This window comes from Labrus bergylta, chromosome 24 (assembly GCF_963930695.1).
Source record: "Labrus bergylta chromosome 24, fLabBer1.1, whole genome shotgun sequence".
NCBI classification, from domain to species: Eukaryota; Metazoa; Chordata; class Actinopteri; order Labriformes; family Labridae; genus Labrus; species Labrus bergylta.
Genome location: NC_089218.1, coordinates 4472032 through 4496582, shown reverse-complemented (window position 1 = coordinate 4496582; position 24551 = coordinate 4472032). Strand labels below are relative to the sequence as shown.

Sequence of the window (24551 nt, the reverse complement as noted above, 5' to 3'; positions counted from 1 at the left end):
GTAAACTCTTCCTGTGTTGTAGAGAGAGAGAGGGTAGGGGGGACAGTCCGGGCGGGCGGGGGGAGCAGCCGGAGGACAGGGGCTCCCCTCGCCTTGAGTTTGCTCGCGCAGGCAGCCTGCTGGAGGAGCCGCTCCACCTTAAGACCTCAGCGGCCCCTCTCTGCTCCCTCTCCCCCGGGAGCGGAGCTGCGGAACCCGGCCACGGCGCACCACAGCCGGCTTGGCACGGGGGTGGTGGTGGTGGTGGGTGGGGTGGGGGGGGGAGAGGTGAGTACGGCTCCCGGAGCTTTGGCCAGGACGATCATGGTTACCATCCCCGACCTGCTGCCATCTCCCAGCTCCAGTTGCACTAACACTACAACACTGCTGCCCATAATGCACTGCTGCCTGTCATACTGATTCATGTTGGAATTCTCCTGAGATGTGACTTTAATACGCAGCAGAGAGGAAAAGTCAGAATGTAGAGCACTGAGACGTAGAGGTTTTTAGTTGTTATTGTGGCCACTTGAATCCTAAATGTTGACTCTTTTATGGTGAATATAAAGAATACATTTGAGTGAAATAACAGAACCTAAACATGTAGTGATGATACGTGTGGGTAATAAGTGTGTGTCTACATCTTGTGAGTCATAAACACAGTTTGAAGAAGAAAACACTCCTCTGCCCAAAGCTCCCTTCCCTCCACAATGATTGATTATTATGGCAACGCTCCAGGTTGCTGGTGCGTTTTCCTTGCGCACGGGATTTGGCCCCTCTCACATCAAAGGGCCCTCAGGAAAGGGGTGGTCCCGGGGCAGGGGGATATATAGGAGGGACCGGCTCAGTTCTGACTGCAAGGCAAGAGCAGAGAACAGACTAAACGGGCCAGCAGAGGGGAAAAATCTGCCCCCGAACTCAAAGAGAGAGAAACTGAGACATCTGCTGAGTTTTTGGAGAGAAAGAGACCTGTTGGAATTTACTGCAGAGTTCCAGCCTTTATTTTCATTTAAAGAAAGGACTTTTTTTTCTTTTACAAGTCAGTCTGCACATAACTTTAAACGAGTTTTGCACTGGATTTGATCCCTTTTTAAGATTTTTATGCTTGTGCGTAATTTTGGGAACAATTTTGTGGAATTTTAAAGACTTTGTGTTTCGTAGCTTTTAGTGGAAAACCTTTTAAAGGATTTATTTGCTTCCTGGTAGAGACTTTATTATCATTTTATTCCTCTAACTGTTGGATTGCAGTTAAATGATGTTGCTTTTACGCGTATCCATTGGTTTGATTGCCGCTCTGTGCGTCGGCGCGGCGCAAGGCGGCTGGCAGGAGAGCACCGTGGTGCCCATCAGACTCGACCCAACAACCCGATCGGAGAGCCCAACCGAACCGTGGCGGACTCTCTCCCCAGAAGAGAAGGAGAAGCAGGCGGAGATGAAGGAGTACCGATTGGACGTATTCGGCGAGGAGCTGGTGTTGCAGCTCGAGCCTGACCAGACCTTCTTGGCACCAGGGTTTGTCTTCAGTTTAGTGGGAAGCCCCGAGTCAGAACCCACGCAGATACCATCAAATAGTGGAGCCGAACCGGGTTGTTTCTTCTCCGGCACGGTGAACGGAGAGGAGCACTCCGCCGCTGCGCTCAACCTGTGCCACGGACTCAGGGGCGGATTCTACTTTCAGGGTGAAGAGTATTTTATTCAGCCCCAGAACTCGACTGACTTTCAGGGCTCTGAGGAGGATGTCCACATCATCCGCCGCAGAAGTCGTGCTGCTTTGGCTGAGGAGGGGAGCTCCAAGTGCGGGGTCAACGAGGACGAGGAGAGGGTGCCAAAGAATCTGGAGAAAGAAGCTTGGAAAGAAGCCGCAAACGAAGAGCAGACAGGTAAGGCCGCTAAAACGCTTTTTTACGCGCGTTTGCACATTTTGATAATGTGTGAATGATTCGAAATAAAAAAAGAAACCAGCAACATTTAAAAATTACAATCCTAGCTTAAAACCTCATTTGTTCAATAATGAGAGTGTGTATGATACATTCGAGTACTTAAACTAAAGAAGCATATCGGTTTTTTCAGCCAGTAGCTGCAGTTAATGTGCAGATAAACTGCTGTCAGTTGGAGTTGAAAATGTGCCAAGTTGCACAGCATGCGCAGTGGACTCGGCTCCCTTTTTGACAGCAAGAAGAGGAGGAGGAAACTTCTCCAAGGGGGAAAGAGGAGGAGGAGTGACGGAGGAAGGGGGGGGGGGGAGAGCAGCGGGGGAGCCCGGCTGTACTGAGACGTGTAAACTCGCCTCCTGGTACAACTCGCGCCGGCAGAAATCTTTCCCTCAGAACGGATTTTCTCCTCTCCTCTCCCCTTTCTTGCTCGCATAATTTTTCCACCAGAGAAGGTCACAGTAGGAATGTAGACCCCGAGGAGGAGGAGGAGCCGTCGGTGGTGTGACGCTGAGTCACAGTCAGGCTCCTCCAGGCACATCCGGGGCTCGATTTGGAGACTAAAATGCGAGCTATTGTATCTATGTAGAGCACAGGCAGAGTTTTCTAGATTGCATAAAGTTTAGGAATAAATCTGAAAATGTATAAAAGATGTCCCCAAAGTACAGTGCAGTAGAATCAGGACTGAAATCTGCAAAGCTTGAATGACCCTTGAACCCAGTTTGGTTTAACACCCCTGTCTCCTTTCTCACAGCTCACCACAGAAGCAGACGTTTTGTTTCCACCCCTCGCTACCTGGAGATCATGCTGGTGGCCGACCAGTCCATGGCTGAGTTCCACGGAGCGGGGCTCAAACCCTACCTGCTGACCATCATGGCAGTCGCCTCCCGCCTCTACCGCCACCCCAGCATCCACAACTCCATCAGCCTGGCGGTCGTGAAGCTGCTGGTGGTGTACGAAGAGGAACGAGGCCCTCAGGTGTCGTCCAACGCCGCCATGACTCTACGCAACTTCTGCCAGTGGCAGCGGCAGCACAACCCGGCCAGCGACCGCCACCCTGAGCATTACGACACCGCTGTGCTCTTCACCAGGACGGTACGTTACCAGAGGAGGAGAGAAACTTTGTTGAGACTGGAAACTGATCAGATAAAGAAAAAAGGGGTATTCAACATTATTTTGCTCCTTGTTTTTACATTCAGGACCTTTGTGGCGCCCACTCTTGTGACACTCTTGGCATGGCTGATGTTGGCACAGTATGCGACCCTGACAGAAGCTGCTCAATCATCGAGGATGATGGGCTTCAAGCAGCATTCACAGTCGCTCACGAACTGGGTAAGAATTAAAAATAAATCCTGTTCCTGTTGTAATGTTTCCAAGAAACCAAACGTGCTCAAAGAACTGTTTTAATTTCTGTCCTTCAGGCCACGTCTTCAACATGCCTCATGATGATGCCCAGCTGTGCTCCGGCGTCAATGGCGCCCATTGGGGCTCCCACATGATGGCATCCACCTTGTCAAACCTAGACCAGCAGCAGCCTTGGTCCCCGTGCTCCGCCCTTATGGTCACCACCTTCCTGGACAACGGCCACGGTCAGTGCCTTCTGGACAAACCCGTCAAACCTCAACAGCTCCCTCAGCCCCTGCCTGGTACGGTCTATGACGCTGACCATCAGTGTCGCCTAACCTTTGGGGAAGACTCCCAGCACTGCCCGGATTTGAGCACCACCTGTGCGGCTCTGTGGTGCACTGTGACAACATCCAATGGTTTGCTGGTGTGCCAGACCAAGAACTTCCCATGGGCTGATGGAACGTCATGTGGGCATGACAGCTTCTGCTTGGCTGGTCAGTGTCTTACAAAGAGCCAAGCCGCCAAACACCAGGTAGGCACCAAACCAATTCCAAATACTCCATAAAACCCCCATTAAGTCTAAAAGTTGTGTTCTTCCTGTTAGATGAATCAATGCTAACTTATGTCTTTGGTGCTTTCAGACTCCTGTCAATGGTGGCTGGGGCCTGTGGGGTCCTTGGGGCGACTGCTCTCGGACCTGCGGCGGAGGGGTCCAGTATTCCTTCCGTTCCTGCGACAACCCTTTGCCCAAGAATGGGGGCAAGTACTGCGAGGGCAAGAGGATCCAGTACCGCTCCTGTAACACAGAGGCCTGCCCTGACACCAATGGTACGAGATCTTTGAGTGACTAATCTGGGATAAAATTTGAGAAATGTTCTGATACTTTTCTTGAAAGTGTACAGAGGTTTGTTCTCAAGGTCTGCAGAGTGTGCTACCTTGAATGTCGCAGTCTTTGTTTTGATGTTTCTGGCATATCGGTGTGAAAGTTAGCACACAGGTCATGCTGAACGAGCCGTAAATCTGACCTCTCTCTCTCTTGCCTTTTTTTTTTTTTTCTCAGGCTTGTCATTCCGGGAGGAGCAATGCCTGGCCCACAACGATATGTCAGCCCAAGTGTCACTGGGTTCAGGCGAGGGTGTTGAGTGGGTGCCCAAGTATGCTGGAGTTTCACCCAAAGACCGCTGCAAGCTGGTGTGCCGGGCCAAGGGGACTGGATACTTCTTTGTCCTCAAATCCAAGGTGAGATTTTGTCCATGCTAGTTTTAGAACCGTGTTACAACATTTCCTGAGTCTTAGTTTATCTTAGAACAGGTCTGCTACTTGTGCAGACCTGCAAGTTGAAGGATTGGCTATTATAATTTCTCTCCGCCCTGAAGCTACCGTCTTGCTGAGGAAGAGACTTTTACTTTCCATCCTTTTGACTCTTATGTAACAGTCTTAAAAGACACAACTATAGTGATTCATTTGTGTTTCTTTGCTGCCCCAAGGTGGCTGACGGTACACCCTGCAGTCCGGACTCCACCTCAGTCTGCGTCCAAGGCCAGTGTGTGAAGGCTGGATGTGATCGCGTCATTGGATCCAACAGGCGCTTTGATAAGTGTGGCTTGTGTGGTGGAGACGGTTCTACGTGCAAGAAAGTTTCCGGCTCTCTGGAGCGGGCAAGGTAATTTGGTCATCACACAAACAAATTCCTACAACATGCAACGAGACATAAGCTGAATAGTTCATGTTTTTTTGACCATACCTGCTTCTTTTTCAGGCCTGGTTATCAGGACGTTGTAGTTATCCCTGCTGGCGCCACCCACGTAGATGTCAAGCAACGCGCTCCAGGCAACGGGCGCAACGATAACAGCTACTTGGCCGTGCGCCGCCAGGACGGAACCTACCTGTTAAATGGAGATTACAAGCTGATGACCATGGAGACTGACATTGCCTTGCAGGGATCACTGCTGCGATACAGTGGCTCCTCCGCCACCCTGGAGCGCCTGCGTAGCTTCGCCCCACTCCCCGAGCCCCTTACCATCCAGGTGCTGTCTGTGGGAGAAGCTCCAAGACCCAGAGTTAAGTACAGCTACTTTGCACCCAGACCCAAAAATGCTGCTTCAGGCTCGGGCAACAATAACGGAGGCCGCCGCCAGTCCATCAACGCCATCAGAGAGGTTGGAGCCGAGTGGACCCTAAGGGAGTGGGGTCCATGCTCGCAGACTTGCGGAGGCGGTATGCAGCAGAGAGAGGTGGTGTGTTTAGATCCCCTGGGCCGTCCGTCCAGAGATTGCCCAGAGGAGCTGCGCCCATTGGCGTCAAGATCCTGCGCCCCTCAGGCCTGTCCCTCCTGGCTTCTGGGAGAATGGTCGGCGTGCTCAAAGACCTGCGGGCGAGGCTTCCGCAAACGCCAACTGCGCTGCATCGGGCATGACGGGCGCACGCTAACCCACGACAGCTGTGACTCCAAAGACCGGCCACGGCCCCTGCTGGAACTGTGTAATCAGGGTGCCTGTTAAGGACCGTTTCCAAAAGCCAGATAAAAACTTTGATCTTCACTGCCTCCGTTTCCCGAAGAACAATCCCATGAGGCTGATGAATGTTTACATCCAGAACCAGCAAGCTGCAAGTTCTGACTGGTTCGATGGGTCCATAAAGACTGTTAATGCTCCTTTTTTACCTTAGACCTCCATCCATTTAGGCGGCAGAAACTGGTCCAACTGGCGCAAGCGGCAGAGACTGATTACAGCTTGCTGTCTGTCTTGCCTCAGTGCAGTAGCGGCACATTTGACCTCCCATCACCGGGAGCTAGAGAAAGCATGGACATTCCTGATTTTGAAGGAGCATGCTGCTTACTGTGCCAACGCTTGAGTGTGTGAGTTTGAGAGTATGTGAGATTTCTTTTTTTTTATATATATATACATATATAATGATGTTTGTCCAAGCTGGGCTGGACGGACATCCAGGGGTTTGGGTTGGGGAGGTTATAGCAGAGTTTATAAAGAAACAAATGAATGAGAAGAGCTCATATTCTACTTGCTCAGCCCATCAGGTATGGAATATACGATAGCAAATAGTCCTAGTGTTTATGCTCAAACTGCCAGTTTATTTATCACAGACCTGTAGCACTTCATCTTTGTTTTTGCCAGTGGCACATTTGAACACCCAGCTGTCTCTAAAAGCCTCAGTACACCGTACTTTGTCCTTTAGCCATATCTTGCCCTCAACTACACAGCCTTTAATGAGGGAACTCTTCACAGACCAAAGAGGTGTGTGTGTGTGTGTGTGTGTGTGTGTGTATGTGTATGTGTGTGTGTGTGTGGAGACCTAAAGAGGGACTTGTCTCCTGCTAATACTTCATAAGTAAGTCTCTCCTGCCTTCTGCGAAGGCATCTTTTGTTTTCTATCGTGTCTTTTCCTTTTGTACAGAATATCCAAACATTATTTATTTTTGTACAGCCTGTTAAATATAATCATGTGGCTTTCTTTTAAATATTATTTTTTATTTGTTATTGAGATCACAGAAGGGAGTAGAGTATATAGAGTATTTATACAGTGTTTTTTTATATATATATATATATATATATATATATATGGTCCTAGGTTCATGAATAAAGTATCACATTGACATGTGCAGCTTATGTCTCCAGAGTGATATGTCTGTTTGGCGTTGAAGGCGCACCACATACTCACCTTAAATATTCCTTTTAACTTCCAATCATACCCCAATAACAGTCCGTTTGTGAACATGTCCAAATCCCACTGTTTCGAATCTACATTCAAATGTAGGAGAAATATCCACACAAGGTTTGTCTTAAGGCCCTGACGCACCAAGGAGGCCGTCGGCCATCGGCCGTCGGCCATCGGCCGTCGGTCCTTGTTGGACCGTCAGTGAGCGGTCGTCGCCCTAGTTTTGGCGGTGTGACCGGCTCTGTCGTCACCTCTAAGTAAAGGTGTGCCTTTACCCGGGAAGACGGTTAATCTCACAATGCATCCCCAACCTAAACCCTACCCTTTAATTAAGCATCTAATCTTAAAATTAAATAAATAACCTTAACACACTGACCTTTGACGTCTATGTTGAGACCTGAATTGGTTGTGGAAAGTAGAAAAAAAGAGGTTGTAATTCACGTTTCGTCCACTAGATGGGAGTATTTCATCAAGCCAAAAAACATTTTCACAGCCTTCATTATGGCACGAAAAGTCCAGGAAGTGTGGCTTGGAGAAGGTGTTAAGTATGAAGACAAAGGTTAGTGTGGTGTAGACTACAACATTAGAAGGTAGTGTTGATGTCGAGTCTGTCAGAGGTGGCACCCAAGGGGCCATGAGGTGGGTTATGTAACTAATCAGTAGGGTATAGCATAGCGGGCCTAATTGGGATAATCCTTTCATTAGGGAACGAGTATCCTGTGTTTATTTCAGATAGTGCTTAGATATTTCAGCATCTAATGCCAAAGAAGGAACATCTCTGGATTAAAATCACATGGATGCATCTGTTATTTACTACAAATAAGAGCTAGACCCACACATGATAGTAGATTGTCACTTCTGGGCACTAATCAGAATCAAAGCTTTAGATAGATACTTTATTGATCCCGAGGGAAATTCAAAGCATCCAGTAGCAGGTTACAAAGACGTACATGACATGAAACATTTGTTAAAAATTAAACCACAAAGCTGACGCCCCCCCCCCCATACATATATATTAACCCAAAAAAAGATTTAAAGAATACCTCTAGATGAATCAAACTTAAACTGTGCAATTAAAAATAGACTTATACAAGAAATGTACATAACCTGTGCAGGGATAAAAATATGTGTAATTTAAATAAGAACCTATGAACAGTTGAGTAATTAGACCTGAATATAAAAAAGCAGTATAGTTTACCATCTGTCCTTCATAAACAGATAAAGCAGAAATCACTTTAATTTGGCTCTATACCAACAAATTGGATTGCATTCATGTCTGATTTTTCTTTTTTAGCTTTGCTGTAAATCGTCTGAGGTCAGGATTTTCCCCCTTCCCTCTCTGGGACCCCCAGGGTCACCCAAATGTGCACCCCTGCTATGTGTGGCGTTTCCTGTTTTGTTTTTTTGGCCCTGTGAGAAAAGATGAGCTCGGCTCCCCCGCTGCAGCACAAAGGAAATCATTATCCTGTAATTATGGGCTGCTTAAAGAACGGGATGGGCCAATCTCTGTGATCTGCATAACGTGTTACCAGAAGCTGTGGGCAGAAATCACTGCTGTAGGCGTTCTCTCTCTCTCTCTCTCTCTCTCTCTCTCTCTCTCTCTCTCTCTGATTCCCCGCTCGGCGAAAAAGAAAAACACACAACATGTCATCGTTAACACGGTCACTTTGACTTGTGCCTACTTTTTTCTTTTACCTGCTTATTTGTTCATGTCTCAGTCACATCATTACAGCTTCAAAGAAACATCTGGAAGGCTTTATGAATCATCGCTGCTCAATGTGGGTGGCATTTCTGAGAACTAAATTATCTTCCTCCTTTTGCCCACCCTTGGTTTCCCATAAAAAAAAAAAAAAGTTTGTTTAAATTCTGGATGATTAAATTCAGTCGTACAGCTTTAAAGAGGCAGCACTCAGGTAGACTTCACCTTTAAACGAAACCGCCAAACTTAAATGTGTAAAGAACTAGGTTTTATATTGTTTTCATGATGCCCTTTTTTAATGGTTTCTGATGTTCACAGCCTACGAGGAGCCTTTCCAGAACTATCATTAAGCGCTTTAATTACCACTTTTACGACTGTAGTTTAGTCCCTGCAGGTTAGAACAAGCATGAGAGGGAGGTAAGCGGGGGTTGGTGGTCTACCCCTTCTTCTTCTTCTGTCAACAAAGGTAATATTTAAGCTGTAAATCAAAGCTTTTTTCTCTACTTAATTTTTAACTTCATGATGCCCAAAGCAGAAGATGCAGAAAGACACATTTTGTGAAATGAACACAGGTGCTACTGTTGAGGGTTTGTCAATCAAACTAGTAGCACACCTGCATTTTGACTCAGCTTGGTTGGTAGTTTAATTACACTATATTTGCATTCTGGTTTAAGTAGTTGCATTACTTTATTGCCATCTTTTACACATTTGACTCGTGATTCCAGGTTTTCAATCAAAGACTGGTGGGCTATTTCTCCACGTCATTACTGCGATTAGAATGAAAACACCTCTTTCTAAAAGAGTAACTTCAGTTCATTTGTAGTGATGTTTATGGCCTTGGTCTTGTCTCTGTCTTGGTTGTGACTCGGTCCGGCCCTGCTCTTGGTCTTGTCTCGGTCTCAGAGCACTCTGGTCTCGGGTATGTCTTGGTCTCGGTTTCTGTGGTCTTGACTACAACACAACAAAGCACAAACTAATACCATATTTCTTGTAGTAAAGATCACCCTTTCTCTGCCTCTCTTTTCCTACTGCACCTCCTTTAGTACACTTTCTGGTTTCTCACTCTCCTCTCTTGATTGGTTGTTGTTTGCACTCTGTCACTAATTAATTAGATTGAATTCACCTGCCTACTCCTGATTTAAGACTGCACTCCCTGACACTCATGTTTTCATCCTCACATGGGGTGACAGTTCAGCAATGGTAAGGTGGCTTTTACTCCTGTTTTAGTTACTATCTAGTCTGTTTTAATTTGTCCTAAGCACTTTATTTCCTTTCAGAAAGTAGTTTGACTTATTTATTGTAGTAATATTATTTTATTTTGTTTTTCAGCATGGATGTTCAATCTCTTGTGTGTCTTATGTTACCCTTATGATTCACATAACTGTAAAATAGATAAATAAACCTATTACATAAACTCAAGTCTTGTTGGATTCCTGCATTCTGACCCGATGCCCCCCATGGTGACAGTGCCTTATATTTGAACCCTTAACATTTCTAGTATCTAAAATGAAAGTTTTAAAGGCCTGACCATTGTGGGAACACTACTGATACAGATATTGGGGATCAAACAAATTCCAATATCGATTTTTCTAACCAAACCAGAGTCTGCTGCAGCTCATCTACTTGCAAATATTTCAATTTAACTTCCAGGAACCCCCCCCCCCCCAACCCCCCTCACCCCCTCTCATCCCAGGTGTTTCTGTTTGTGTGTAATTAAAGTCAGCACTGTTTATTTGTTTGTGCGTGTCTGAAAACAACCGTGACTCTGTTCCCACACTCAGGTGTGAAGCAACACGTCGTACCTGCCCCGGCTCATCCGGGTCGTCACGGTTTTCATTCCTCTTTCGTCTCGTGCAGGTCGTGATGTCACCTGCTGGGAGGAAGGAGCATGCACACTACGGAACGATGATAGGACGTTCACCTTTACACGTCAAGTTTGTCCACATATCAAAATACTACGTCTTAAAAGGTTAAAGATTGACTTAAGTTTAAGTCCGGAAAAGAAGTCATTCTACTTTCAAAATACAGGTACAAGTTGACTTTATCAGATATATCTTAACTATTATTGATACTTCTTATCTAATTCGACTTGTACTCGGTGTTATTTATTATAAATAGCCTAGATTTTTTTTATATCAACTAGTTTCTTTCCTGATATGATCAGAGCATTTGTCAGACATGTAGAAAATAGCACGTTTGCAAGTCTAATAAGCTACACCCCTAACCCCCCACATTATTCAGCTTATTAAATAGGGACGGGGGGGAGATACTGATTAACTGTGTTTTCATTATGCCTACTATTGACATTTTAATAGGTGGAAATTGTGTGTTGTCACTTTAACCCCAAGAAATGAAATAAAAAAAGAACAGGATTTAGTCAATAAAACCGAATTAATTATATTCAAAAATTTAAGTATCATGAACAAAAAAAGGGTCAGACATTTTTGCTTTTTGATTATTGAAATGCCAAAAATTGAGAACCCAGATTATTGTATTAATTGTTACTGATGTCTGTTACTTTTTAATGCTTTGTTTATGCAATGTTCAGCACTTTGCATCAATCAATGTTGTGTTTAAAGTGCTATATAAATAAAGTTGATTTGATTATTATCGATGAGAAAATGTAAAAAAAAAAAAAAGTTTTGTGAAGAGAAAGCTAGAATTAAATGAATATGGTAGTTTTACTTTGAAAAACACACCGGAAGTCGTTGATTGACTGAGCCCACAGTCTATCTTTCTGTCTCCTCAGTGGGGTAATTTGAGTAAAGGGGGGGGGGGGACGCCGGGGGAGGGGTAGAAAACCCTCAGCAGTCAGCCGGAGGTGTGGAAACATTTGAGGAGGACAGAAGAGACGGTCACACGTGGAGGAACAAACGGAACTTCACTTTTCTTTTTTTTTTGTTTCCAACATTTTGGAGCTCTTGTTTTTGGGGTTTGTGCTGAAAATGCGACAAGACGAGCCGAATAGGTGACTGGGAAATAATCGACTTTTGCTCAGAAGAACAATAGGCTTTAAAAGCTGGGAAGTGAAGAGGAAGGAAGGGGGGGGGCAGCAGGGTCATGGAAACCCCCAGGAGGAGGAAGAGAAGGACGCAGGAGGTGAGATGGAAGTTACTGAGGAGCTCGCTGCTGCTTTGTTTATTCACAGGTGAGTCTCAAAAACTTCCTCAGACACCCACAGCTCCACATGTCGTGTATCCTCTCGACTCCCGTGAAGGTTTTTTAACTCTGGAAAAATGAGACACTGACGGGAAAGTGAAGTCACACATGGAGAAGTATTTGTAGAAACCATGACAACCGCTGCAGATAAGAGAAATGAGACGTGCTGATCATATAGGGAAATATCGCGAGATGTGAGATAAGTAAACAAAACTAATGAGATGTAACAGGGTTTTTGTTATCTGTTTTTCGTGATTTATTATATAAATGTCCCCAGTGGATCCAAAATAATTCAAATTAGGAGCTTTATTAAAAAAAAAAATCAAAATTAATCTGAGTTTCAACTTCATCTGACTTCATTTTAACTTCTTGTTATTTTTAATAATTATTATATTCCTGCTTCCTGTTTTCTAGAGCTGTTGGAACACAAACACCTCCCCCATGGAGGATCAATAAAGTTTATCTTTATCAAAATAGTGTGCCAGCATGCCTAATATACCCAGGTTGCCATTCAAAGGGTAAAATGTGAGCATGGAGTACAAAACCATTGCAAATATCTATTTTTTTGTATTTATAGATTTTGGATAAATGTGTGTTCGTATGGGATGAATTACACACAACCCAAATGGGAGCTTTGAATTCATGCAGTACAGTTCTTGGGAAAAGGGGGGGGGGGGCAGGGGAAACGAAAAACTACGTGTGTGTGAAAAGTTGGGTTGGGTGGTGGGGGAGTAAAAGGACATGGTGCCATTGTCTCCCAGCGTGTGGAGAGACAGGAGCCAGGACCTCTGAGGACCACCCAGACAGAGTCTGCTGCTGGGAGGCATTTACGTGGAAGTATTGCAGCTTTTATGCGGGGGGGGGGGTGTAGTGTAGTGTTTAATTAAAAAGGTGGCTTGACTTTGACCGCTATAATGAGATACACATCCATCAAAACTTAATTTGTCTGCAAAAAAAAAAAGGCTTGGTTGCTCTAGAATTAGATTTTAAAAGACATTTCTGCTGGGGGAAAAAAAAAGTGATGCACAGTTAGTGTGATCCACTTCAGAGCGTGTTGTGTGTTACCTCCTGCAGTAAATACAAGGCAACACTCTGATCTCTGTCTTTGATTTTTCTTTTTTTAATCCGGGTGAACCCACGCCGGGGGGGGGGGGGGGGGGGTGACGTGCACACATGCCTCCAGGCGCACATCATTTGAGAGTGAGTGATTGCTGAGAGAAAGCAGATCCGCACACATGCACAGAGCTTGTTTTCTTCTGCAGCGTCGCTCATTTGTGTTTCTCAAGACTCCCAAACCATCTAAGCGACGCTGAGAAACCCACAGCTTGGAGGGGGGGGGGGGGGGGGGGGGGGGGGTGAAGACTTTCGGATGAGAGAGTCTCGTCGTGTGTTGGCAGCAGGTTGAGACGAGCACACGGAGCAGAGCAGCTGTGTGTACACTCCTTTTGAATGTGGAGGCTTTTGGCTGAGTAACATTAATCATCAAACACACAAAGTCATCCTGCATGAACGAGCGTGTTGGATTGTTCAGTTATAATCGTGCCTGATCTTGGCGGTGTGTCAGATTGAGTTTGACCCCCACGCAGCCAGACGTCAGCCACGCTGTGTCACGTGGTTCAAAGTGTCTCCCACATCGTCATCGCTGCGTTTCATCCGTCAAACCGGATCGAGCAGCGTCAATTGACCGCACTCCTCGACACAGCCGGGACGTTTCAGGTGACGTCATCGTCGGGCCTCTCCTTTTTGCGGCCTCGCGGTGTTTTGCTTCAGGTGCTCGGCCACGCGGCTGATTCGCTCGCCAATCGGAAAACTAAATCAAGCACGTCCGCTCATTAACTCGGAGAACGGCTGTCACATGGCGACGTTTGATCAAACCACACTCACTCCTTCAAAGCGACCTGTTCCCGCTGTAGGTGGAGACTTACTCCAACCCCCTGGTGCTTCTATTTGGCTCCCAAACCCTAACAGAGATGAAAAATCTTGATAACAATAACACAAACCGGCAGGGGGAGGCTGGCTTTACGTGAACAGAACCCCACGATCCCCCCCAGAATCCCCCTGGACTGTCCACAGGTGTTGATTGTTTCTTTTTGAACACAGGTAAGTGTTTCTCTGGGCTTGTCTTGACACTTTTTAAAAAATGAGTCTTTGATGGTATAAATAGAGGCTTCTTCTGGGAGGCTTGTTCCCTTTGTGACCTGACCTCAGAGTTAAAGGTTTTTGTTTTTGTTTTCAGTGGACACTTAAAAACTTTCCGATAACTCTGATATGTTTGTGTGTTTCAGGAGGTACTGAAGCCCAGTGTGAAGGCTGCATAGAGTACTGCTGTGATGGATCGCCACCTTTCTGCTGCTCCTACTACGCCTACGTGGGCGACGTCCTCTCGTAAGTTTTTATTTATTTATTTATTTATTTTACACCTTTTATTGAGAGAGAGGACGGTGGATAGAGTGGGGAATGACGGTGGACAGCTTCCAGAATCATTTGCACGCACACAGGCAGACTCTGTGCGCTCACTGATTCATTGATTAAGAAGCTCTGACTCTTCAACAGCAGCTGTCTTTTTAACTCTTTTAACCCCTTCAGAGGATCTGATCTTTGACCTCGACCCTGCTTGGACTCAGCACAGCTGCTTTGACACTTTCACCTCCGCGCTGACTCCTGTTTCAATTCAAATTAAGCCGTGTGCAGGAATCTAATCGGCAACAACCTGTCGATTAATCCCATTGAGAATATTTAGAAATGAGCTGTGTAGTTGTTTAAAGCACGAGGTGGGGGGGGGGATCACGTTAATCCTCTGTCGTTTGTAACTTCTGGTGTTGTATAAAGTATGAAATAACTCTGGAACAGTCTGAATGTTCTCAATTCTGTCCCTCTGACGAATGCTGAAGACGTAACCAACCTGCTAATGAGTGTTTTTAACGTGCTAATTCACAGACTCCTCTGCAGTGAACACACACACACACACACACACACACACACACACACACACACTCTGTCACACAAACAGATCACACAGCTGATGCCGCGCTCCGTCTCCATGCCGGCAGCTACGTGTCTTGTTTTTTTTTGGAGACAGCTGCCTCCCCTCGCACTCGACTGGGTGGCTCACAGTTTGTGTGTGTGTGTGTGTGTGTGTGTTGCAGGGGCACTGCGATCTCCGGTATCGTGTTCGGCGTGGTGTTTCTGATGGGGGCGGTGGCGGCCTTGTTCCTGTGTGTGTGTATGTGCATGAAGAACGGGAGGGGAGCCAGAGTCGGCGTTTTCAGCACCTCCTACATCAACGCTGTGACCCAGGGATACCCAGGTGGGTCTACAGAGGACACACACACACACACACACACACACACACACACACACACACACACACACACACACACACACACACACACACACACACACACACACACACACACACACACACACACACACGGATTCTTTTTAAACCATCAAAACTTCACTGCCCCATTCATTCATTTTTATTGTGAAAATGTGTCATTAGGATTCAGCAGAAAGTATTTAGGAGTTATAAAGTGTAGGACGCTAATTTGTCCAGCAGGTGTCACCCTTGGGTTCAGGTCATGCGCCTCATAGGCCTGAACCTTCGGTGGGGTGTCAGGTGTTGCTGTCGACGAAGAGCACTCGGTCTGTCCCGCTGTCCAATCGTCAAGTGTGCGAGCACTTTAGGCACCCTGTCCATAAGCGGCCGTATCTGTGAGGGTATTACCCAGAATTCATAGCATTGTGGAAGCCTTTATTATAGAGATAGGACAGTGGATAGAGTTGGAAATGAGACAGCGGGAAATCCACAGGTTGGATTTTAAAGTGTTTTTTTAATGTTTTACTTGTCATTAAATAGTGCCAACATATTGAATCAGTTAAACAGTTGGTGTCTTCCTGCGGGGCTCGTGGCCTGCCGCACACTTGTTAGCTGCAGGTCGTGGTCGCCCCGTCTGAGCCGAGCTTGTGTCCGTGCGAGTTCGCAGCCTGACAGACGGCGCCTGAGGGAGTTGTCGGTGGCCCCACAGAGATCTCAGTCCTGAACTTGCTGCTGGAGATCGCGGGGGCTGGGCAGGGTGTCATATGTCGCCCTGATGAAAAAGCAGAGTCGAGCCCGTGGTACACACATTTAAAGAAACAGGTAGATTCAGGTCCATTTTCAACATCCAGACCCTGAAGTTGATGAACTTTTTTGATAAACTCTGACTGACCTGAGATGTCTGAACGCACGAGTTGTACCTTTTGTATCCTTATGCACTGTGCCCAGCTCCTTTATGAAGGCTTGTCTCACACTCTGCCACGCTGACACCTTATCTCCTGTCCTCTAGGCGGCCACATATGAAATGAAAAGAAAACATGAAAAGGTGTATTATGTTTCAGGATCCAGCTCGGCCGAGCGGCTTCTTTACAACAATCAACACTTAACCGTGAGCCTGAAAACTCACACAAACACGCCTCACCACCTCCTACATATTTCACCTCTGTTTCATCCTGTTCCTGATTCAAAGGAGGAGAACCTGTGACAGTGTTCCCACGTTGTACTCTCAGGCACATTGTCTTCACATCAGTCTGTTCTTTGCGACACTCTCCAGCCTTTTTTTTCAATTTTATTATTCTTCTGTCTGGGGCTCATCATTTATTTATCATCTTTCTTTCTCCTCTGCTCTGTCGCCGTCATGCCACACTGGACTGGCAGAGTTCTGTCTTGCCCTGCCGCTCTGATCGTGTTTCATAAACACAAAGACATGCAATGTGAATGCATGTGTATGTAGCTTCAGTGGCATGAATTATTTCCATCTTTTGACAGAGATTGTTTCGTACTCTGTGCTTTCACTCTCCTGCCACAAAAATCACATCAGTCACCAGTTTGACTTAAGCAGCGGTGCGTCGAGGTTTCATAACGGAGTGAAACACATGTTTATGAGACCGCTGACACTCGCTGTGACATCATCCGTTTGTCCTGAAAACCTGATGAATGCAAACAGATGCATGCAGTGCAAAGATAATCCACAAGGGGGCAAATATCCACCTTATGACCTTTTTTAACCGTGCACTTTAGTTGTTTTTTTTGGATCCGTATTGAGTACTTCAGTCTACCAAAAGGTCCTTACTGGATTTCAAAATAAAAGCAGGGTTACATTCAAACAGCAAGTAAAGGACTCGTTGTTAGGACAAATGGGATAAGATGCAGGAAGGATTTCTCCTCTGTGTTCCTCTCGTTCCTGTTGTCCACACTTCCTTTTCCTTTGTTTAATCAGAAGGTCTAAGGTAACCTCTCATTCAAAGGGTGAGACACCATGTGACTGTTTTATAGAATATCAGTGAAGTCGTTTCAGGAGGTGTTCTTGTTGATTGTCTTATCCGAGGTTTCTTTCCCACACTAAAACTCTTCCAGTCACACGGGAAGACCGGGATTTATTACAAAAAAAATGGTATCATAAACGAGTCCGGGCTTTTGCCGATGCAGGAGGAGGTCGAGTAACTCCACTCGTCGTCTCTTTTCATCCGTGCTGCTTTGATGTTTCAGTGAATAATGCAACTCTCTCCCCCCCCCCCCATTGTCGTCAACAAACGACTCTCTACTCCCATGTTCAGCTTCTTCTTCTGGGTTAGTTCAAAGCACTTACAGTGGAGGGTGCAGTTTACAAATTTGGCCACAAGATGGTGCAATTGTTGCATGGCAACAACAGGCCCCCTGTCTCACCCTAAACTTCAAAGTTTACAAGAAATTGTAATCAAATCCTCCTTTTTGTTTTCTTTCTGCTCCACAGGTCCTCCTCCTCCGTACCCCTACGACTACGAGATGTACCCGCCCTCTTTGCACCCGCCACCTTACACCCCGACTCAGCCCCCGCCGGCCAACTACTCCCCACCTCCTCCGTACCCTGGCTGCACCCGCAAGTGAATCCCAGGAGCCCAGATCATCTACCGGACCATCTAAAGGAAGCTCTGATGGCGTGGTTTTGATTGTCGCTAAATGGGTTAAAGACAGTTCAGAGGGTCCGTAACAAAAAAAGAAAAGGTGGGCCAGTGCAATATGTTTCAGCAGGCAAAGACTCCCAGCGTTTACAGGGTGTAAATGTCACTGTATTTTTTTCTGCATGGCAGTTAAGTCTAGACTGACTGGTGTGTGTGTGTGTGTGTGTGTGTGTGTGTGGGGGGGGGGAGCATAATCCCCACCATGGTGGTTAAGAGAGCACCCAAACATGTCCACATTCTGGAAGAAAGTTGTTAGCGGCCCCGCTAGCCTGCAGCTCGTACTTTCACTTGCTAATAACATCCCAATATCCTCGCCGTCCCCGCCTGTGCACATCAAAGGCACCACGCCGCTTTGATGGAGGTGAAGACCGTTTCTGTCAGCGTGGAGAGGAACCATACATCACTGGAGGAGAGGAGTCGTCCCAGGACACACCGTCCACTCTGCTTTGATTGGAAAGTTAAAAAAAAAAAAAAAAAAGTGGAGTTATGTGAGTGGCTCAGGGTGGAAGTGGATGACTAACGCTGTGTCGAAACACGTCGGGTCTGGACCTGTGGTGAGGAGGCACGGAGACTTGAATATAAATGAATCATGACACTGACTTTAAGGACGAGTAGATATGATGGTGTTTCTTTATTGAACTATTTTTTTTTTTACCTTACTTGAAACGATACATTGAGTGAGAATTAAACTAATTTTGCCTACAGCTGAACGAGAACGTTTGTTTTTCAACACAATGAAAGTGACGCATGTGTCAGATGAAATGCTATTTAAGGATTGATAAAACGTTGATTATAGAAAAGGGAATAAATACAAGTCGGATCAGAGCCACGTCTGAACATTCAAACAAGTTATGTTACTTTAAAAACACAACTTTGATTCATATCGCAGAGTTTACAGTATTTTTATTCGACTATAAAAATGGAAATCTGGAGTTTAATCCCAGAATACTGATTTTTTTGTAAGAATTATGACCTTGAATTTACAACTCTGATTTTAGTTACTGGAAAATTGATTTTTACATCACTGATTTTTAACTTGATTTGGATTATTTAGAATTTCAATTTAGAGCCCTGAAAGATGACTAATTATTTTCAAAATTATACAACATTGTTGGAACTATTTTACAGAACATTTTGCTGAAGAAATATTCCCATTTTCATGTCTCTATCTTTTTTTTTTTTTTTTTTTTATTCTTTTTTTTGGTATGGCCCTTGTTGATTTCCGTACTGGTTCAAAGATGAAAGTATGGAAGAGGATTAGGGCCAAACATCAGAAATAAATAATGATAGGAGGATTTTTTTTTTTCTTCCACATTAGGTACTTTGAGAAGAAATGTAGGAAAAGAAGTCGAAATTTGGGATCAAAGATGAAATGTTGGAGAATACATTTGAAATACAATTTTGTGAAATGTAGACTTAATTCTCTTGTTTTTGTGATCATTAATTAAATATTTTTCGCGAATAGAATTTTTTAATTTATTGAAAGGGTTTTATTTACTTGAGTGTGTGCGCATGCGTTGACTATAATTATTATTTTATTTTTTATTTTTAGTAAAACATGTGCAATAGGCTATTGTTGCGTGTAGGAGATACAAGTGTGTGGGTGCGTGCGTGCGTGTGCGTGTGTGTGTGTGTGTTAATCCCACTCAGCTGTGGTCAGGTGATCCGGCGCTGAGCAGCTGTGCAGCCTCGGTATCGCTTATAATCAGACAACCGGAGTCACCGGCGCCGAGCACACCGCACTCACTGCAGACTCTCAGTCGACGAAAAACGTGAAAGCGATCGGAGATACCTTCAGGAGCGTCGTGTCAGTGAAGACGACATGGGGGAACGAGTAGCTTTACTGCTGCTGGCTTTAGCGGCTTCATCTCTGGCTGCAGAGGTAAGAAAATCATTGTGTTTTTTTTTTTTTATTGTCCGGGAATGTGTAGTATTTTCCACCATATTGAAGCTGCTTCATAAAGCTAGCGTCAGTTAGCAACCGGAAGTTACACGGTTGCGACACAATATTCGGATTAAATTGATGTGGTGAGAAAAGGGAAGAAAAAGATACCAAATTGTGATTTATAACAGATTAAATGTCTTAAAATAAAGCGGCATTTACGTTCTGTTACATGCGTAACATTGCTTGAATTTTTTTCTGCCAATTTTTGTCCTCTATTTTATTTTGAAGGGGTCACCGGAAAAGTAGCGAGTAACTCCGGATGTATTGACGCTGCTTTTTAAAAAACCCTACGGATACGTTTTTATAACCAGATTCTTCCCACTGTTTGGTGATTTACGGAGACTATGAGACAACGGAGATGAATTTAAAACAACATATATTGAATGGTGCGCTCATAATGTGTCCATTTCAAGCTAAACAACTGGCCTCTCCCTGATTTAAAAGCCTTACAAAGCCCTTTTTTTTGCGTTGCTCAACAATTTATTTACCCTTTTTGTGCAGCTGAAATACCCGGATATTAACTGTCTAACACGTGTTTTTGCACGTAATTAATTAAGCAAAAGTAGTTACTGTGAATTAATGCAAAGTGTATTGTCTCCTTTTTCATATCCCGAGGGCTAAATATAAGGGAGTGGGTGTGTTTGGGGAGATTTAAATAAGTAAATAAGACGCTTTATAGCCTTACAATTAAGACTTTTAACATGTTTTTTTTCTCCCGGGAAGTAAATGAATTCGTGACGATGCCATAATCATTTAAAAACGACCATTGGTGACGTTTCCCCCCCCACATATTTCAGTCAGAAGGTAGAGTAGAGAGGAGAATAGAGAAGTAAGATGGCGGCGGTGCACTGCAGCATTTATGGAGAAGGGAAACTGGGAAGCCAAACAGGAGCTTTCACTGTCACTGTTGCGTTTTTTGAGCTCTTTTGTTTGTGCTTTCGTGACAGAAGTGTCATTTAAAGCCCGGGGTGTTCTTTAATCATGTATTCACAGCCATAACATCCATTTAAAGCACCTTTTTTGGGGAAAAAAATAACACTTTGTGAATATACACTGTAAAAAAAGATGCACATGTTGCGTTTAAGTGTCCATACAGTGTAGGAAATCCAGATTCTTCAACCCTGTTAGAGCACAGATTGTTTTCGTCATGTGTCATTATCAGTTGTGTAATTTCCTCTATTTCAGTTCCTCTTTTCAGTATCCTCCTTTGTCTATTAACGGCCAGTGTGTTGCATTTTCTGGGAAATTGTCTAATTGAAGAAATGGGAACATGGGTTGTTTGTTTTTTAACCGTTTAACTGTGTGGCTTTGTCGTGAGGTAGATTAACACATTGTTTTAAATGGGACCTGCAGTTGTGGTTCAATACTGTCTCCTGGATCTCTTGTTACAATCGCAGCTTGAATGCGTGATAAATACGTGAGTTGTCACAGGTCGATAGAGCCGAAGAATGGCCATTATACTGCGTTTAGTCGTCTTGTTCCTGCCGTGTCGGCCCTTTCTGCTCGGCTGTTGCTTCCTCTTTTCTTTTTCTTTTTTTCTTTTTTTGTCTCCATGTTGAATCAGGTGCATCGTAAGCAGCTGACCCTGGTTGTTTCTTGCGCACGTAGGCCACGATCAGCGTGCTTGAAAATGAATAGTTTGGGCCCCGCGGCGAGCAAAGCGTTGTCTTTGTTCATAATCCATTGCTTAAAATAATCTTTACCCTTGGAGTTGGGTGTTTACATTACGAGCTTCAAAGACGAGAGCGATAGGAAAAAGTTGTTTAAATTTCCAGGGATGAAACAAGCGAGATAAAAATCCTACGTTGGAAGTTTTTGACTTGGTCAGAGCTTATTTATAGCCTTTACACACACTTTAAACACACACACATCTAGGAAAGCTGCTTTTTGGGACTGGCCCACAGTGCGGAGCGTGGGAGTTGGATGCCAGCCTTTGTGTGTTTGTGAATCCTTGGGAAATGGCACTTGGATGGATGCAGGCGGTCTGTTTGTGTGCTTACTGCAGTCTTTGAGCTCGGGGCGGACCGGCCCTCTCCCCTTTTATTAGCGAGTTTAATGCCAGTACGCCTGTTGGCATTGCCAGTATTTCTCTCGGCCTCCTTCTCGGCTGCTCACGCTGCAGCTTCAAGTCTTTGAAATAGAAATCCACCCGGCACTTATTTGTCTCCACCTTCTTTCCGTTTTATAATTTGACTTTTTATTGTAGCCTGTAAACTTCCTTGCGTTTCTAATTCATGTTTTGCAGAATGCCTTTTGAAAACCACTGGAGAATAGAGAGGGTTTGAACTGTAACACTCACATCTGGGCGTCAACTTGTTGATAGATAAACAACAGGGTTGTCCGCATAAAAGAGCCCTTAGGGCGCACTCGCACTAAGCCATCCATACCATGCCTGAGCACCCTAAAGTCCAGATCGTTTGACTCGTGTGTAAAGTAGCTGTCATGTTCTCTGATGTGCGGTCGCCGACTTGACTTTATTATTTTTGGAGTCCGCCTGTCTTGTAAAGATAAGCACACTTCCTGATCATGTAAAGCCATGCATGTGTTGTATTACGACGTTCTGTACAAGAGGTAACGGTGCTCAGACCCGGTTAGTCCTGGAGCAGTGTGAGTGCAGGCCAGCGGGGGAATGTGTACCCTAACGGACGGGACAAATTTGCTTAGTGTGAATGCGCCCTGAATCATGATCCCAAAGGTCTCCACTTCAGTATTCAGGTCAGCAGAGAGGCTCATGTTGTGCAGTTCAGTCCTTAAACTGAGGACTTGATTCAACTAAAGCTCCTGTGAGGAACTTTTGGTTTGTGTTGATTTTGGCGCCTCCTGAGGACAAAGTGGGTAGTTCGTCTGTCTTTTTTTTGTTGTTGTACTGTATTCAGGAAAGTACAGTTTAACAAAATATAACACTGAGTCTCGAAATAGGAAAAGTACAGGGGCCCTCATACCAGTCCCTGCAGGAGAATGTGTTAGTTGTGCTCTTCCTCTTCCTGTCATTCCTCATCTCAGTAAACGAATCATACAACACAGGACTGGATGTCCTCTTCATAATGAGACATGAAAGGATTCTGTCCCTGCTTCTTCTTTTTCTTTTTTTTTGTCTCTCTCCGTCATTGTCCTGTAGTTGTAATCCTTCATTTCTATCCAGCGCATCAAAAAGTTTGCTGTTAATATTCCTCGTTTAAAACGGAGGACATTGTCCATCTTGGTTGTGTCAACAGCAGCAACAACAACGACCCAGCAACGCTCCCAATTAATGCCCCCCCCTTTCTGTTTGCCCCTCTGTCTGTCATGGAGAAAAGAATTCCTGACCTTTTGATACTGTTGTTTCTGTTGTCATGGTCCCTGGAAGGGAGGATGATGCTGATGTGTTTGCTGTCTGCTCCTCTTCAGTTTTTATAATGAAACTTCAGACACCCCCCCCCCCCCCCCTCCCCCCCTCTATCTCTTGGTAGTGGCGTGAATCAGCAGTCTGCAAACGGTGAAACTGCTTTTCACCTGTTATTCTCTGCTTCCTTTTTGGTTACTCTCACACCTGTGTCGTCTCGGTGCGTCTGAGACGAGTTTCTCCCCCCCCCCCCTCAAAGGCCTGCTTTGTGCACTGCAACCTGGCCTCTGAATGAGATTCTGTTGATGAATGTGACAATGTCTGATTAGATCCAACAAGCATCAGATAGCAGATAAAACCGGAGGGCTTCCTTTCTTGTTACCTGTAGAGAACATTCTGATTTACAGTGAGGGCTGTGTGGAGAGGTTTCTCACCTTTTTTCTTTTTTTTTTTTTTTTTTTTTTTAACTTCCTCGCAACACGATGTAATTAAAGTCTGAACTTCTGGACGCCGAGCAGGTCTTAAGGGCACTTTGGCCAATGTTTTCAGAATGTGTGGGGATGGGGGTCAAGAGCCCAATTCTGTGATTGTCTAGAAGAGTAAAGCAGAACTTTACAGCTGCAGTATTGTCTCGTTTCAGAGTTTGATTGAAGTTTAGGAGTTAACCACTCAAAGATTGGAAATGTGAAAAATCAAACTTTTGTCATCCGCCAGTCTTTGTCAAAATCTTTGATACTACACGTTTTAATAACGTACATTCTGCCTTATTTTAAAATGGAACAGCACTGAAACTTACACAAGGGATCTCCAGTCATATCATATAACCAATAGCTGCTGTGAGTGACACAGAGAGAGAGAGAGAGCACTATCAAAATTGCACAATTTATTTTTGGGGCAGATCCTGAAATGAATATTGGGGATGGATTTAAAAAATCAGATAGTGTTTTCAGGCCGAAATCTTTTTTTACAACAATGTTTGATCTGCAGAGATAGATGGGGCCGACTGATATATCCTCATAAAGACCTGACCAAGCTGCCATGTTGGGCGAGTTGAACTGGAGAATAGGACTGTGTTCGACATTATTGGAGCTAACTGATGTTGTAAGTCGGCCCTTTTAACAGCCTCCTCTTCTTTCTCTGTCTTGCCTCATAATCGGATCTAATGGTTCAAACGCTCTCACACCCCCACCTTCACTGCCGGTAATTCTTCAGGGAGCACGACATCCAACCCCACCCACCCCCTCTTCCCCACATCTCACATTCACTCCAAACAGCACCATTCATCACCACTGGGGCGTCATTTCCATCAGTAAATATCAGCAGTGCGCCATGAAGACACACTCCTCATTCCACTGCTGCTGAGTAAGCAGCTGCTGGTACCGAATCTGAATAATAAGGCGAGAAACACGGCGTACTGACCTGCACAATTACTCAGCAGCAGCAGCAGCAGCAGGGTCCTCCACCCAGCCTTTTTCTTCATCACACAGAGCCTCCATCTCCATGTCACGCTCAGGCGTCAAG

At 45.0% G+C, this 24551-nt stretch overlaps 3 protein-coding genes across 4 annotated transcripts in view; all 3 read left to right on the top strand.

Annotated features, from left to right (window-relative positions):
- The first annotated feature begins 824 nt into the window (after positions 1-824).
- On the top strand, positions 825-6872 carry adamts1 (ADAM metallopeptidase with thrombospondin type 1 motif, 1). Its single transcript, XM_020656203.3, has 8 exons — positions 825-1856; positions 2662-3002; positions 3107-3239; positions 3329-3786; positions 3896-4082; positions 4315-4493; positions 4742-4917; positions 5014-6872. Exons 1-8 carry the CDS (start codon positions 1229-1231, stop codon positions 5753-5755), a joined length of 2844 nt encoding a protein of 947 aa, XP_020511859.1. The 5' UTR covers positions 825-1228; the 3' UTR covers positions 5756-6872.
- Positions 6873-11441: 4569 nt separating this feature from the next.
- Positions 11442-18473, top strand: cyyr1 (cysteine/tyrosine-rich 1). The gene is made up of 4 exons (XM_020656210.3): positions 11442-11773; positions 14070-14169; positions 14931-15091; positions 17556-18473. The coding sequence occupies exons 1-4, from the start codon at positions 11686-11688 to the stop codon at positions 17687-17689; spliced, it is 483 nt and encodes a 160-aa protein (XP_020511866.1). The 5' UTR covers positions 11442-11685; the 3' UTR covers positions 17690-18473.
- Positions 18474-19446: 973 nt separating this feature from the next.
- Positions 19447-24551, top strand: part of LOC110000848 (amyloid-beta A4 protein-like) — a 38572-nt gene continuing 33467 nt past the window's right edge. Inside the window, exon 1 of one of the 2 annotated variants that reach the window (XM_020656211.3) lies at positions 19447-19645. In XM_020656211.3, the coding sequence (XP_020511867.2) occupies positions 19586-19645 (60 nt within the window). In that variant the 5' untranslated portion in view covers positions 19447-19585. The remainder of the gene's footprint in view (positions 19646-24551) is intronic. The other variant, XM_065951677.1, reaches the window with a different exon arrangement.

Coding starts and splice junctions, on each gene's coding strand:
- adamts1 (XM_020656203.3), top strand. CDS start 1,229: ATGATGTTGCTTTTACGCGTATCCATTGGTTTGATTGCCGCTCTGTGC. Junction 1,857..2,661: donor CGCAAACGAAGAGCAGACAG/GTAAGGCCGCTA, acceptor CCTTTCTCACAG/CTCACCACAGAAGCAGACGT. Junction 4,494..4,741: donor TCTTTGTCCTCAAATCCAAG/GTGAGATTTTGT, acceptor TGCTGCCCCAAG/GTGGCTGACGGTACACCCTG.
- cyyr1 (XM_020656210.3), top strand. CDS start 11,686: ATGGAAACCCCCAGGAGGAGGAAGAGAAGGACGCAGGAGGTGAGATGG. Junction 11,774..14,069: donor GCTGCTTTGTTTATTCACAG/GTGAGTCTCAAA, acceptor TGTGTGTTTCAG/GAGGTACTGAAGCCCAGTGT. Junction 14,170..14,930: donor TACGTGGGCGACGTCCTCTC/GTAAGTTTTTAT, acceptor TGTGTGTTGCAG/GGGCACTGCGATCTCCGGTA.